Source organism: Panthera uncia (genome assembly GCF_023721935.1).
Source record: "Panthera uncia isolate 11264 chromosome A1 unlocalized genomic scaffold, Puncia_PCG_1.0 HiC_scaffold_16, whole genome shotgun sequence".
Classification (NCBI taxonomy): Eukaryota; Metazoa; Chordata; class Mammalia; order Carnivora; family Felidae; genus Panthera; species Panthera uncia.
In genome coordinates, this window is record NW_026057576.1 from 27613209 (window position 1) to 27628780 (window position 15572).

General features: G+C 37.5%; 1 protein-coding gene across 2 annotated transcripts in view; it reads left to right on the forward strand.

The window, feature by feature from the left end:
• The window catches only part of VWA8 (von Willebrand factor A domain containing 8), a 358377-nt gene that overhangs the window by 265084 nt on the left and 77721 nt on the right, over positions 1-15572 (forward strand). The window contains exons 37-38 of one of the 2 annotated variants that reach the window (XM_049647002.1): positions 1782-1986; positions 5250-6115. In XM_049647002.1, the coding sequence (XP_049502959.1) occupies positions 1782-1986; positions 5250-5282 (238 nt within the window). In that variant the 3' untranslated portion in view covers positions 5283-6115. Of the gene's footprint in view, positions 1-1781; positions 1987-5249; positions 6116-15572 lie in introns of those variants that run through there. The other variant, XM_049647001.1, reaches the window with a different exon arrangement.

Sequence of the window (15572 nt, forward strand, 5' to 3'; positions counted from 1 at the left end):
ATGCAGTCCAAGAGAACAACCCATCTGGATTTCAGTTTTCCTGCTAGTTGCTTAAATTTAGCATTCTGCTAGATAGCTGGAATTTTCCATCTGATGGCTAACTTCAGATAACAGAAAATACAGTGACACTGCATGTAACTACAGAACCAAAATGAGTACATCACTTTTGCCCCCAGTAAAATTTGAGTATTTTTCCTCAAATTTTTGTATTATTTCCATCTGTAAAATGATACTGCCTAGCTCTCATGTGTGGGTGTATGTAAATCTGGGCTTCCCTCTACTATGATTCTATGTGTTCCTTAAAGACCTTGCTATTATGTATAAAAGAGAATATGCATTTAAAACAAGGTGAAGAAGGGGCGCCTGGGTGGCTCCGTCAGTTGGGCATCCGACTCTGGATTTCGGCTCAGGTCATGATCTCACAGTTCGTGAGTTTGAGCCCTGCGTCAGTCTCCACAAACAGCACAGAGCCTGCTTGGGATTCTCTCTCTCCCTCTCTCTGCCCCTCTCCTGCTCATGCTCTCTCTCTCTCAAAATAAATAAATCTTAAAAAAAAAAAAAAACAAGGTAAAGAAGAGATTCTAGAGCAAATTGCAGTAAATGTGATTTTTTCACCCTTTTTTTGACATATTTTGACATTAATCAAGTTTCATACTATGAAGAGTTAAACATTTAGCCAGTAGATACAGTACTCAACAGTCATACATCTTGAGTGCTCTTGGAAGAATTACAAACATTATTGTTTCACGTAGAAAAATTTCATTATTCTTGAATAGCCCTTTACTTCACCATGTGTACCTATTAATTTTTTTCCTAAGGCAAATATTTCTGGCAGAGCACCGTGAGATAAATCCTGTATTATGTCAAATGTTGCCTTCTTTGAGTCCTTCTATTATTGTAAAGTAGCTCTGAAACACTGAAGCAGTAGTTACCATCTTCTTCATATAAACATATTTTAAAGCTTCTGTGTCCCAGAGTAGCTGGCTGTGTCACCTGTGTTTAGTATCTACTAAGGCAGACTGGAAAAAAAAAAAAAAAGGTCAGGTAGTCTCGGTTTATTCTTTAGGAGGTTATAAGATTTGACCCAACACATAGTGGTTTTGTGGTTTCCCAAATCTACATTGATAGTTTATTATGTTTTTATTATCTGATGAGACTCCCTCTTTAGACCATTTATTTTACATAGAAAATATCAGATGTATTTAGAGAGCCAACGCTGGTAATTCGAATTTCTAATCTGTTTCTTTTGTATAGTGAAGGCTATGCCTAGAAAAAGGAAGTGTGCAGTTGACTCATAGAAGCAAAACTGCATTCCTAGAAATGAATATATAGCAAAGAAAACATGTATATGTATGAAATATATATAATATGACAAATATATAAATTCCTTGTTATAAATTCTTGTAACTTCCTAAATTAGAAAATGCAAAATATTAAATATAAATGCAGGTAAAGCCCATAGAAAAGATATCAGCTTTAGCACTTAGACTGAAACTTAGACCCCTGAGGAGTGAGTCTAACATTGCAGGTGCATGAGATATGAGTTGGTTTAGAGTTCTTTTCTTTCTGACAGTGAACGCCAATACAATCGGGGGTCCACAAATACAGAAAAATGTAAGTAACCAATAGATATCTGTGCATTTTTTTTCTTACAGATGGATCTCTTGGTATCTTTTAATATGTTTACTATTAGAATTCTTTATAGCAAGTTTAATGAACCACAATTAGGTAAACTAGCTTCGTTATTACCAACTGATTGACTACTGTAATTTCCTTTTCAGATCAGAATCTCTCTCACCATATACCACATGGCTGTCTACTATTTCGGACACAGATGCACTGCTAGCTGAGTGGGGCAAAGGTGCTGTTATTACTGTCGATATGGGAGGTCACATCAGGCTTTGGGAAACTGGACTTGAACGTCTGCAGCGATCACTCATTGAATGGAGAAACATGATTGGACAAGACAGTGACAGACATATGCAGGTACCACTCTAACCCACTTTCCCTCTTAAAGGTGCATATTTACGTATAAGGTTAGTTCCAAATGGAAGTAAACCTCTGGCCTCAAAACTTAAATATAGTTACTTAAATACCTAATTTCTCATAATAGAAAAAGACATGTCTTTTTCTAGATAGTGGGAAAGTTAAAAGGTGCCCTTTTTGCGGTCAGTGCTTAAATATACAAGTTCCTCACATCACAGCATGAGAATACAAGACAATTGCTTCTGTTTGACCCCAAGCATTAATCAACTTCTAGCATCACCTTTGCATTTGTTCTTTTACTACCATCATCTTGGGCATCTCTGCATGCTATGCTACCAAGGAGGCAGAAATACTGATATAAAACGCAGCACATTACCATAAGGTCAAAACCTTTAGACTAGAGAAGATACGTATATTATGCATCCAGCAAAGATGTGTTTTTACCAACTTCCTTATCTCCAGATAATGCAAACTTAGCAGTAGATAGACCCAGCCCTGCCCTGGAAAGAGATATGGAAATAGGTCACCAAAGTGAGAGGAAACTCCAGAAATGACTCAGTCACCACCTAATCTAGTTGGTCTGGAACCAATGAGGAAAGCTGTGTACCCATAAATACTAAAGCATATAATAAAAGGATTTATTTGTAATTGATTGATTTTAATCTTCAGAAGAAAACTTCTCTGTTTATGCTTCATTCTTATCCAGCAAGATGGTAAAGAAAGGCGGGTTCCTGCCAGCTGTGTTGCTCTGCAGAGAGCCAATTAACAAGATAAATTTCTACAAACTACTCCATTGATACTTGATTAATAATTACTATTTTGTGTGGTTATTTTTCTGATTTCCCTTAAAGGAGAATAATTGTGAATGAATAATACATATTTCTCTTAGATTCTTAAAACCTTATAGGAACATTCTGAAAATTCGACACCAATGTAGGCAAGCAACTTCAACTTCTTTTGAAAGGGTATGAATATATTAATTTAATTAAGCTAAAACAAATGTATTGCTCTAACATAAACATGCCATTAAGTGCAATGAATCTATCATAGCAACAGACTGAATGTTGGTCACTATCCATAACAATAATTAGAAAATTAATTAACTATGGTTCTGATTCTCTTATTATCCTGAACATTAGTTTCTTCTCCCTTTGACTTAAGCTCCTCTTTTCATTACAGAGATTGGTAAATACTATTGTATTTAAATTTCTTGTATTTTATTTCAATTCCTCATGTGTCATAGAGATGAAAGGTCATATTTTTCCTATGGTCAAGAGTGTGGCCTAAATTAAGTGTCTTCTACAACAGAACTTTAAAAAAGAATTTTACACATGATTTTCATAACTAGTCTTGACTGCTACAAAAATTAACCCCTATTTGTAGTTTAGCCATACACTCTTTTTTCCCAGCGACTTCCCCGACTCTGTTGTTCATCTTTCTATTCCCAGCATAGTGACTGATACACAACAGGCAATTAATATATTTGTGTATGCTCATACTCATATATCCTAATTGCACTAGCCTTTGAAGCTATTTGACAAAAAATGGAACTGTTCTTTTAAACTGTCACAAGTTATTCATTCGTTTTTGTGTAACTGAATAAATATTTATTGGATGAATATATATAGTTATTAAGTTAGAAATGAACAGAAATATATTATCTAACATCTCAAAAATAATCAAAAGGTTTGGCTGCAGTATGCAGAGCAACATCTGATCCTTCCCAGACCTAACATTTTCCAGAAAATGCATAACTTTATGTCTCCTGTTCAAAGTTCAGCTATAACAGAAATAAGACTTATTCAGAAAGAAAGTTACACAATTCAGAAGTGAATGTTAGTTTCATTTGGAAAATTAGAATAGCTGTTATCCAACCTTCTCCTAACATCTCTGATGTTCTTTGATCCATTTTGGTCGATATTGAAATATATATTTATCTACATACTCAAACTGAGAAACAAATTGTAAGCATACGTCTTTATGTCTAAAGAGACAGGATTAATTGCCCAGATGGTCTGACGTCGTTTTATTTTTTGGTCGGATCTGTCCTCTTCTCCCTGCTTGGTCAATAACGAGACAGCACAGGGACGCCTGGGTGGCTCGTTCAATTTGAGTGTCCCACTTGGGCTCAGGTCATTATCTCACGGTTCGAGTGTTCGAGCCTCGCGTCAGGCTGACAGCTTGGAGTCTGGAGCCTGCTTCGGATTCTGTGTCTCCCTCTCTTTCTCTGCCCCTCCCCCGCTCATGCTCTGTCTCTCAAAAGTAGATAAACTTTAAAAAAAATTTTTTTAACAATGAGAGTATATTTAACTGCTCATATGCAGACCAGTTCTTGTTATTATTTACAAGTAGTGTACACAACCAGACCTAAATGGGAATCACTGTGGAGCAGTAGTAATAAGAAGCAAAATATGTCTTTTACAGTTTCCCGTACGGTGCGATCCCTCAAGCTCTTCCTCATTTATGGGCCTTTTATTCAGCATATGTCTCCTCCTGGTTCAGGAGCTTGAAAAATGCCTTTCTAGAAATATTGAGAAAAGAGAATATGTTCTTAGTACCATACTTCTCGCTGGCTAAGTTCCAGCCCTCTCCCTGTTCCTGGCAGAGTAACCCGATCTCCATCTAGTGGCAAAATGGACTTACTTTACATCGTAGAAATTAAAAGACCTGCTTTGCATTCACTAGTTTAAGGAGGTTTACACACACCTGTATTGTTTGGTTCCTGTTGGTCACGAGATGCTCCATTAGGTCGACAGTGAAGGCTGGGCAAATACCCCACCACTTACTGACCCACTTTTTTCCTTGAGTCTTTTGAATGATAGCAAAAGAACTGTTTATATTTAGATTAACTATGTCAGTTACATGCTTTACCACTTTCCTTTATATCTTGCTTCATTTCAGCCTTCTAGAGTTATCAATTCTGAAGCCATTGTTGCTTTGAATTTTAGTTTTTGCTTAATGAATTCATTGATAGTTCTCCTTCATGAGTAGTTTGCAAGAGAGTGTTTATTGAGCTCTTCATATAAAATGTGTTCATTAATTTTACATGCTATGATAGGAAGTGTGTTTTTCTTACAGCAAACAACTATAACAAATTCAAAGTGTCACTGTAGCTGTGGTTCTAAAAGCCCATGATTAAGAATTCATATTTATTACTTTTAGACTTCATATTTTCAGAAGCATGTGTTAATTATAAGCCAAAATTTTTCTGACCATGCTTCATAGTGTTCTCTCTAAAGCATATTTTTCATATTTTTATTTAGTTACACTTGGATTCATCCCAAGAAGGCTGTTAAAGCTACACCACAGGTTTCTTCAGAAATCAAACCATCTTCTTTAAAAAGCTCCTGGTGACTATTCTTGTGGGAACACAAAAGCTAAAAGGTTATAGCTTTCAAGCGTTATTGTCTGATTACAATAAACTAATTCGAAAGTAAATCCTCTGTATGTTACTGGTAGAATCTCTTTGAGGCCCTTGAATAGTACTTCCTTATCTGTATACTTTTAAAATGGATAGGATCTTTGAAACACAGTGTGGGACTACAACTTACTCATTCTTACAGTGAAGATAGTGCCTGGTACACAATAGATACACAGTAGAGGCATCAGAAAACATACTTAGAAAAGATAACTAATTTATATTAAGCACCACTAAGACTTTCCCCCTTTTAAAGAAGATATTCTAGGAATATGAGTAAAGGTAGTTGTACTTTGGTAAACAAGACTGGCCTTTTCTTTAACTACAAGCCCAACAGTAAGGATTTTTTTAAGATATCAGTAAGATGGTAAGTCCTTCTTCCGGTTTTGGAAACCACTAGATCATTTCATTGGAGCTGTATTAGTACCTTTAGGTTTTCACTATGCAGACTATGTTTTCTCCACATACGCTGAGAGGGTTTACAATTTTTTGTTCTTTTTTTAAAGAAATTTTTTTAATGTTTTTTTATTTTTGAGAGAGAGAGAGAGAACAAGTGAAGGAGGGATAGAGAGAGAGGGAGACAGAATCTGAAGCAGGCTCCAGGCTCTGAGCTGTCAGCACAGAGCCTGATGCGGGGCTCGAACCCATGAACTGCGAGATCATGACTTGAACTGAAGTTGGACACTCATCCGACTGAGCCACCCTGGAATACAGACGAATTCTTTCTTCTTTTTAAGGGTAGCTTATAGTTTACTCTTGCACCACGTTCTTCACTTTGGCCAGTAACTGAAAATACTTAGCAGTCTGATTCAGTGGGTCATTATCATTATCGTACATATAGCAATGTATATTTCATAGGATTGTTATATGTACATGTATCTTTGGGGATATTCCTTGGCCCAAAAAGGCAATGCTTTTTTTTTTTAATTTTCATAAAAACATTCGGCAAGATGGTCTAGCCATTTGCCTATGCGGTAGCATTTGAGCAATGCCTCTAATGATTTTCCCATGTTTATTCCTGCTAGAGAAATTCCCAGCCATGGAAATCCATTTTGAATCTAGATCTTAAATAAGGTTTTCAGACTTGAATAAGGTACACTGGGAGTGTACTACCCGGTGGTGTGCTGATAGACCAGCCCTCTGGTGAGGTAAAGGTGGGGCAGTTTATAATGTTTGCCAATTTCCCTGGTGTAACTACTCCCTCCGTGGCCGATTTCACGCTTCCAAAGGTTAATAATCAACTTGCTCAATTTCTGAGTATTTAGCAGCCATCAGAGAAAGGAAAGAAGTACTAGGAACACAGACAAGATGGTGCCATCTTATCTCTGGGAAGTACTGAAGCCCATAGTTGTCCCAGTTACAGACTGGCGATGCTCTTTTTGAACCACGAATACAGTTTGAGCAAAGAATTAGAAAGAAGTCTGCAGTCAAGTAGGATGACACTCATGAGTTCACAAGTACAAGCCTCCTTTCTTATAAACATCATTTCAGAAGGAAATTACCAGATTTTTACAGTCCTCCAGAAGCCGTGCTTCCATTAGATCACAACTTTGTCAGTGATTGCTAAATATAACTAAAATTAAATGAGCAACCACCACCCTCAGACAAGCAGATCAACAAGCTTATGACTTTCAGGGAGGCCATGAGTTTTCATTAACCTTTTGTGCATATCCAACAAAAATAATAATCCTACAAATTATAATAATTGGGGGTACTATAGAGTCTTAAACTAATATTAAAAACAGAAATAGCACCTAGCTTTCTCATTATAGAAAAGACCTAACCTTAGGAAATTGCTTTTCAAATCATCACTGACAGAAACATTTCAACTCCTTTCTCTCATGACAGGCCTTAAGATCATTCTTTTATATGGTACTATATCTTCAGTGCGTGTTATTTAACAATATATCAGCCAGTAAAGAAGTAATCTTAGGAATATTTAAAGTATAAGGAAAACAAATTAATTCTGTAATATATCAGTTATAAATTGAGATGTCAAATTCAATGAATATGTTGACAATTAATGGCTCTAGAATTTTTATGATTCTGAGCCTATTATGTATATAGTTACATGTAATCAACACATCACATTGGCTACAGAAATAAAATCCTCCTGTTATATTTATAAATAAAATTGTAATTTTATTCATAAGCAGGCATAGCCTATTGGCTATGCTTTCCAGTTAAAATATAAAGATAATACCATTGTACCTTACAAAGTTGTCATAAGACTGAAATGCATCAGTACCTGGCACAGAGTAAGTAAACAAATAACAACTAGAAACTTAGAATTTAGAATTTGGGCCATAGAATTCTTTAATGCTTATATGGAAATGCAAAGCCAAATTAAAAGGAAGCAGTGTTACCCAGTCACCTAATATTAAATCATGACCCAATGAGTTACATAATGCATCATCTATCTTTGTGTTATAAGGTGTGAGGTTTGTTTATAATCCTATTTAGGAAAAGTTTTGTCAGGCCCATAAAAGGAATTTTGGTCTGTGCCTAAACCTGTCAACTTGAGGAAAAGCAGGAAATGAATGATAGGACAATTGTCAGCAGAGGATTATAGTGTTTAGCCTTATTCAAAAGACAAATTAGAACAGGACCAGAAAACACACAGCAAATATATACATCATCTTTAGTCCTGAGTTCTGAGAACAGTGAAAAGAGCAAGTCAAATTTGGAGTTGTCTCTCTTAATTTTTCCATATGCAGTACTCTTTGGTCTCTCCTTATAACATTCCAAAAATGTCTCTCTTTTTATTTTCTATTTCCTCACAAGGTCAGGCCACAGGTACCATTCTCTAACCTCTCTGAATAATCCCACCCATTCTTTCATTTATTTAATTAACATTTGCTTAGTACCCAGAATTGCTAGGATAAAGAAATAAATAAGATACAGGTGCAGACCCAGGGAACTTACAGTCAAGTAGAGCTATAATGAAATAAGTTGTAGTGCAATATGGCAGATAAACTGATAGGAGCATGATCAAAGGATCAGAAAACAGCCTAACCCCAGTTTTTCAGGAAGGGGGAAGGAGCTCTTGATAAATCAAACGCATGTGACTAGTTTTGTCTCTTGCCAAAATCCCAGTAAAAGAGCAATAAAGGATCAAAAAACAGTCCCAACCCACCAGGGCAAAGAGAACTACAGACGCAGCAGCACTTTGGAGGATAGAAAATAAATGGGTGGGTGATAACGGAGTTATCAGCTGGAGAGAGCTGAAACCTGTTCTTCCAGAGGGGGAAGCCAATAAGATGCAAGCTGCCGTACTCTGCAGAAGCCCACAAAGCATCAGGGCTTGAAGGCACCATGTACCTCTGAAGGTTGGAGTGCAGGGTGGCACCAAAAATTGGGAGATGAATTGAAATTCTGTATAGAGACCATTTAGATAGCCAGATTTTCTCCTCTATTTTGCACCTGGGCCACTGGCTCTTCTCTAGGCTTACCAAAGACAGGAGCTGTAATGGAGATTTGTACAATTGAGGACAAGAATGAGACCACGTAGACAGTGAGAAGATAAAGTGAAAGTTTACTTTTCTTACATAGATTCCATGAAGCTGACTTCCACATTTATACCCTTTGAACAGAAGAGTAGAAAAATCCTTTCTAGAAACTGATATATCCAAAAGAAAACCTTTCTGATCTAATATTTGGAAGTTTCTCCCTAGTAATCTTACAAGAAGACCCACTTATTGTTGAGACCAGCCTTTATGCAAAAACTTCAGTCCACTTTTTAATGCCTTCTTCTTAAATATTAATGGATAGCCTCTTATACAGAAAAAAAATGGAAATGAAAACAAATGAACAGAGAAAATAGAGATGATGCAGAAAGAAGAAAAACATGTCACAAAGTGACAATTGACATTCTCAGACAGGCAAGAGAAAATATGATGATCATAAAACAAAAATGTGATGCTTTTTTAACATAGGAACCTTCAAAGAACAAGAAAGGTGTCTTGGAAATTTAGCACCGAGTAATGTATAGAAGTGTTGAATCACTATATTGTATACCTGAAACTAACATAACACTGGATATTAACTGTACTGCAATTAAATAAACAACAAACCAATCAGACATGGTATATGGAGAAATAAAAAGTGGTAGCAAAAATAAATTCAATAGGAGGCGTTGAACATTCACTGGCTAGTGCTTCGCTTAACCAAGTCAACTTTCAGAACTGCATTCGTTCAATGTGTTGTCTCACATCTCTATAACACATTTTAAGTTTTAAAAGTTAAGGGGCACCTGGGTGGCTCAGTTGATTAAGTGTCCTACTTCAGCTCAGGTCACTATCTCTCAGTCTGTTGAGTTCGAACCCCTCATTGGGCTCTGAGCCCAGAGCCTGGAGCCTGCTTTAGCTTCTGTGTCTCCCTCTCTCTTTACCTCTCCCCCACTCACACTCTGTCTCTTTCTTTCTCAAAAATAAACAAACATTAAAAATATATATTTTTTTAATTTAAAAGTTAAAAGACACAAGGCCTGATTGGGGGTTAAAATGATTTTCTAGGGGCACCTGGGTGGCCCAGTCAGTTAAGCATCCCACTTCGGCTCAGGTCATTATCTCACCATTGGTAAATTTGAGACCCGCATCAGGCTCTGTGCTGACAGCTTAGAGCCTGGACCCTGCTTCAGATTCTGTGTCTCCCCCCCTTCTCTCTCTGCCCCTTCCCCACTCATGCTCTGTCTCCCTCAAAAATAAACATTAAAAAAAATGCAATAAATAAAATGATTTTCTAGAACTAGTTTCATTTGAACCTCTGTAGGACTTGCTGATAGGAAGATAGGGGTAGGAAAATGGATCTTCTCCCATGGACTTCTGCTCACTTTCCAGGCAGAGCACAGCCCATGTATTTCCCCCTTGACCTATATAGCCAAACAACAGAGCTGTCGATACTCTCTGCTTCCATCAGAAAACTGCTAAAAGCATTGGATCCCATGGAGAAAAGCACACTGTATCTGGAACAGGAGTGTGAAACCTTCAAGCTATAGGGCAGAGCAGACAACCGGCTGGGACCCAAAAGCCAGAGGAACTAGACTAGTTGGTCTGTCCTAGAGGAAGCAGGCATTTTATTCATTTAGAAGTTGCTTTTCTTTTCCAAACTGCTGTGTTCTCATGATTTTATTTAACCAGTCAAGTATCAATCTTATTTCAACCATGTTTGTATACCCACAAAAAACGATCACTGCATCTTTTCGATTAATTGATTTATCAGTAATTGTCTGCATATAAATATAGTGAAAACCTTTAAGTATATTCTCAGTAGGTACTAGTGAGTCACCTCCCAGCAACAAATTTCAACCAACATTTGACAACTACAGATACAAATATAATTACATATTTGTCATCATAAATACTTTTTTTAGTGAGGAAGAAGTTTTCCTGTCATGTCATTATATCTATAATCTAATGGCTGTATTAGTTGAATCTCGGTTCCTTAAAAGCTCTGTTGGTTCCCCCACCTGCATCCGGTATTTCTAGTTGATTTTCATATCACAGCAGTGTATATACTCTAGACCTGGCTTCAGGAAAATAGCAAACCATAATTTCCTAGGGAGATGGTGGTGATCCAAGCTGTAGAATTTCTTTGTGGGATAGGCAGGTGGTCATCTATTGAATTACAGCAATTCTGGACAAACAATAGATATTTGAGTCCCTTGGGAACTCAAATATCTATTCCCATTTGAGAACCACCATCCAGAATGTTCTTGTGGAGCACTTGCTCTGTACCCACCAATGAAGGACCTGTGGGGAGGTGGTGGAATACTAAAACATAAAGCATGGTTTCTACCCTCAGAGAGTTTATTCTATGTGATTGGGGAGTTGAGGATGATAGTCATGAAACAGCAGCATGTAGTACAAAACAATGTGTATTTCAATGGTAAATTGGGGAGTTTTGACCCTGTGCTATAGTAGTTCAGAAGGGAAGTATATATGTATGATGAAAGTTGTAAGTGAAGGAAATGGGGCTTGGGTTGAACTTTTATTTTTGTCTTTAGATAGTTCAAAAAGAGAGGTCAGAGAATTCTAGACATTCTGAAAATCATACCACAGGCATAGATATAAATGAGCACTGTGTGTTTCCTTAATAAGAGGACGATTTGTGCCATAGGCATGGATCACAACAAATCCAAGAGTGACCTGGTGCAGATACCAGAGGAACAGTAAGCAAATATCACAGCCAGTGTGATGCTCGCACAAAGCCCAGGGGGCAAATCCAGGTTGAATACCAACTATCCCAAGGAGACAGTGGAGGGGATACCAGAGCAGGGGTGGGTATTAAAAGCTGGGTCTGGGACCACCAGACACATACCCGCTGGGGGATCTCAGAAGACAGGGTGCGATTTAGTGTCAGCACAGTCTTGCTGGCACAGGACACTTTTAAAAGCAGTTGAAAGGATTTTGGCCTGTTTAGGCATATCTGTAGCATATTCTAAGACAAACAACTAAAAGCAAAGGGTATCTTCTGGGGAGTGGTGTAAGAAGGAGTCACCCAAATAGGAGAAATTAGGATGTGTGAAGATCCAATGAGGCTTTTAGGTTCCCTACTCCTAGGATTTGCGGAAGGTCCTTGAGTAGGAAAAATATAATAGTGGCGGCTAGATTAGAAAGAGGGACTTGGTAGTGATGTGCAGTCTGGGAAAGAACGCTGAGTGAACTAGGGCAACTGTGAGGGCGGGTATGGTTTGGTGGGGAAAAGCTGAATATGGGTCATGGAGGCAGACATTACGGACATTTCTAGTTTGGATATCTGGCAAAATGGCAGATCATTGTAGGAACCAGGAAAGTTGGAGAGGAGATAGGATTCAGGCATTTTGTATATGCTGAGTCTCAGGTAATGGTGAGATACTTCATTAACAGTGTGCGGTTAGTAATTGGAAATAGATTATTGGGCCCAAGATCAAAGCTAGTGAGAGTTACAATGATCTTTAGCATGGAGCTTTTAGCTGAAACCATGAAAACAGTTAGATGCTAAGGAGAATAGAGAGAAAATGAGCAGAACAACTGAGCTTTGTTTTTAGAAAAACGTACAGTTGTTTTTGAAAGCATATTCTCAGAACCCTCTTTAATAAGGAATCCATGTTCAAGCTGTTGGAAGACACTATAACTTACTAGCCTCTTAGAGATGAAATTACAATTAGTGAATATCTGGCTTTGAGAAGTCCCAGTAAAGAAATCTCTTTAATTTATTTAACTGAGTAGTCCCCAAATGTATTCAGAGTCTTTTTAATACTTCAACAAGTTGCCAGTCTTTATATTCCTGGTTTTCTTTGCTTCAGTTCACCGTGCACGCTGTGTAGTAGATCTCTTAGGACAAGACCTTTATGCTAATTCTAAACCTGACTCAGGATACAAGCATGTTGCATGACATTTATGACTTCAGAGAATAAATCTGGAATGCTAGGGTTGACTGTTAAAAGAAGAATGTATCCCTATACCTTTGAAGAGAGAACCTAGGCCTTAGGCTCAGCTCAAACCAAGGGCTCAACGTACGTCATGTGACCTAGTCTCTCTCCTCTTGGCTCTGCTTTTTTCTGGCTTCATTGTTACAAAGCCTTTCTCCATTTAGTGGCAGCAATAGCCCTGGTGGCGCTAGGTAATACATGGTTCTCACAGCTGGCAATCTCAGTAAAAGGGGCACGTCTCTCCGAGTAATTTCAACACAGCCTTTAGGGGTATTACAATAGGACCATGAGGTTACGTGCCCATCCTGAACCAATCACTGTGACCAAAAGGACAGAATACTCTTAATTGGTCAGATTTTGGTCATGCATGTCTTCACTCCTAGAGTTTGGGATGAGCGAGGGCTGTATCAATCCCATCCAAACTACAAAATTATGAATGAGGAATAGGGGAAATACCCCTAAAGAAATACTGAATAAGCAAAAAACTTGACCATGTGTTTTGGGGGAGGGCGGGTGTTGTTGTTTTTGGTAGTTTTGACAGCTAAAGCCACCCTCTTGCAAGTGACAGCTGATAACCTTTCTAGGTTTGGGCTTCCTGGAGACCAGAACTATCATCAGATTCATTTTGTTTTGCACTCAGCACAACATTCATAAAACATGACTTTTACCAGATGCAATATGAAGGTAATTAGACCAGTGATGACCTATAGCATTCATTAATTTCATCTTCCACTTAAGTCCTAGAGTGAATACTTCAGAAACACATACTTAACTTTCTAAACACATGTAAGGCGGACATAAATATTCTAGTTACAATTGTCTTATGAGACTTTCCAGTTGCAAGAGTTCTGAATAAAATTGTCAGGTCTGTCTTGACAGTGCTCTGAGGCATTACGGTGGGTTTTTCCCCTAATGAAAAGAACTTACTAATATTGGATCATTTTCATTATTTTTTTTTCCTTTAGATATTTCTGTTTTAAGAAGCAAACACAACACTATTAAAGGCCCTACATTTCACATTGCTGGTATGGGTTGAATAATCCTTTCCATAAAGAGGAATGACATCTATAGAGCCCTAATAGGAAAGTCTAAAACTTAATAGGTTTTGTGCTAGCCAAAGGGGAAAGTGCTGCATTTGACTATGAGTCATCATTACCTCAACCACTCTGCCATCATATTTACATATATAAGTCATTGCTCAGAAAGGGGAAACCCTGACATAATATCAGAAACAAATTTCACGTGTTCTGAATCTGGTTGGAGTTAACCCGTAGAACTCCCAACAAATATATAAGGACTATTTAACAGCAATAAATAGAAGTTATTTTTGTTACTATGACTCTCTTAATACTAAAATATAATATTTTTCCTATCCTATATTCCAAATTACTTAGAAGTTTAAAAATCAGTTGATTATAGGGATAAGCTTCTGACTGCTCCCAAGATTAAACAGACTTCAGACTTCTGAATATAATTCTCCTCACTCAGTTTGAGAAATATTTAGGTAGGTAGGTACGTAGGTGGATAGGTAGGTAGGTAGGTAGGTAGATAGGTAGAACAGAAAGAACATTTATATTTATTTATTTTTATGTTTGTAAATATGAGACCTATAATATGTCTTTATATATATGCATGTGTATATATATAAAACCTTTCTAAAGTTGCAATAGAATATCTTTTACGAAATAGGCCTTGATTCTTCCACTCTGAGTTTTTCACTGTTTCTTCTAAACTTTGGTGAATTTGAAAGAAGCATATTATTTGTTTAGGACAACTGCTGATAAAAACAATAGAAAAGTGGGGCCTCTGGGTAGCTCAGTCAGTTAAGCATCCAACTCTTGGTTTCAGCTCAGGTCATGATCTCATGTTTTATGAGTTTAAGAACCACATAGACTGCCTGGGATTCGCTCTCTCTCTCTGCCCCTCCCCCACTCATACTCTTGTGCATGCTCTCTCATAAATAAATAAGTAAATAAATAAATACTTTTTAAAAAAACAATAGGAGGGGTGCCTGGGTGGCTCAGTTGGTTAAGCGTCCGACTTCAGCTCAGGTCATGATCTCGTGGTCTGTGAGTTCAAGCCCCGCTTAGGGCTCTGTGCTGACAGCTCTGAGCCTGGAGCCTGCTTCCGATTCTGTGTCTCCCTCTCTCTCTGCCCCTCCCCCACTCATGCTCTGTCTCTCTCTCTCTCTCTCTCTGTCAAAAATAAATAAACATTAAAATAAATAAACAAACAATAGGAAAAAAAAGCATTCCCTTCAGAGCCTTAAATCCATGCCTATTTATAAGTTCTGTCTTCAAGTATAGACAAATAATTTTTTATTTTTCCTCACCAAATCTAATTACATATTTTAAAACTGTTTATCTTTCTCTCCATATATTTTTTTCCATGAACCACTTGAAAGTAAGTCAGAGACATGATACCCCATTACCTCTGAATGCTTCAGGGAGTATTTCCTCAAAACAAAAGCACTCTCCTACATAACCACAATACAGACCTCAAAATCAGGAAGTTAACGATGATACATCATTAATGTCTAATCCACAGAGTTTATTCAAATTTCACATGTCCCAAGAGCATCCTTTTAGCACAAAGAAGCAATCCAGGATCATGTTCTCTGTCAATCCAAAAGTTTCTCATCTTTCCTTGGCTTTCATGACCTTGACATTTTTGAAGAGCTTAGGCTAGTTACTGTATAAAAATATCCCTCAACTTGGGTTTAACTAATGTTTCTGCATTGTAGATCCAGTTTATGCA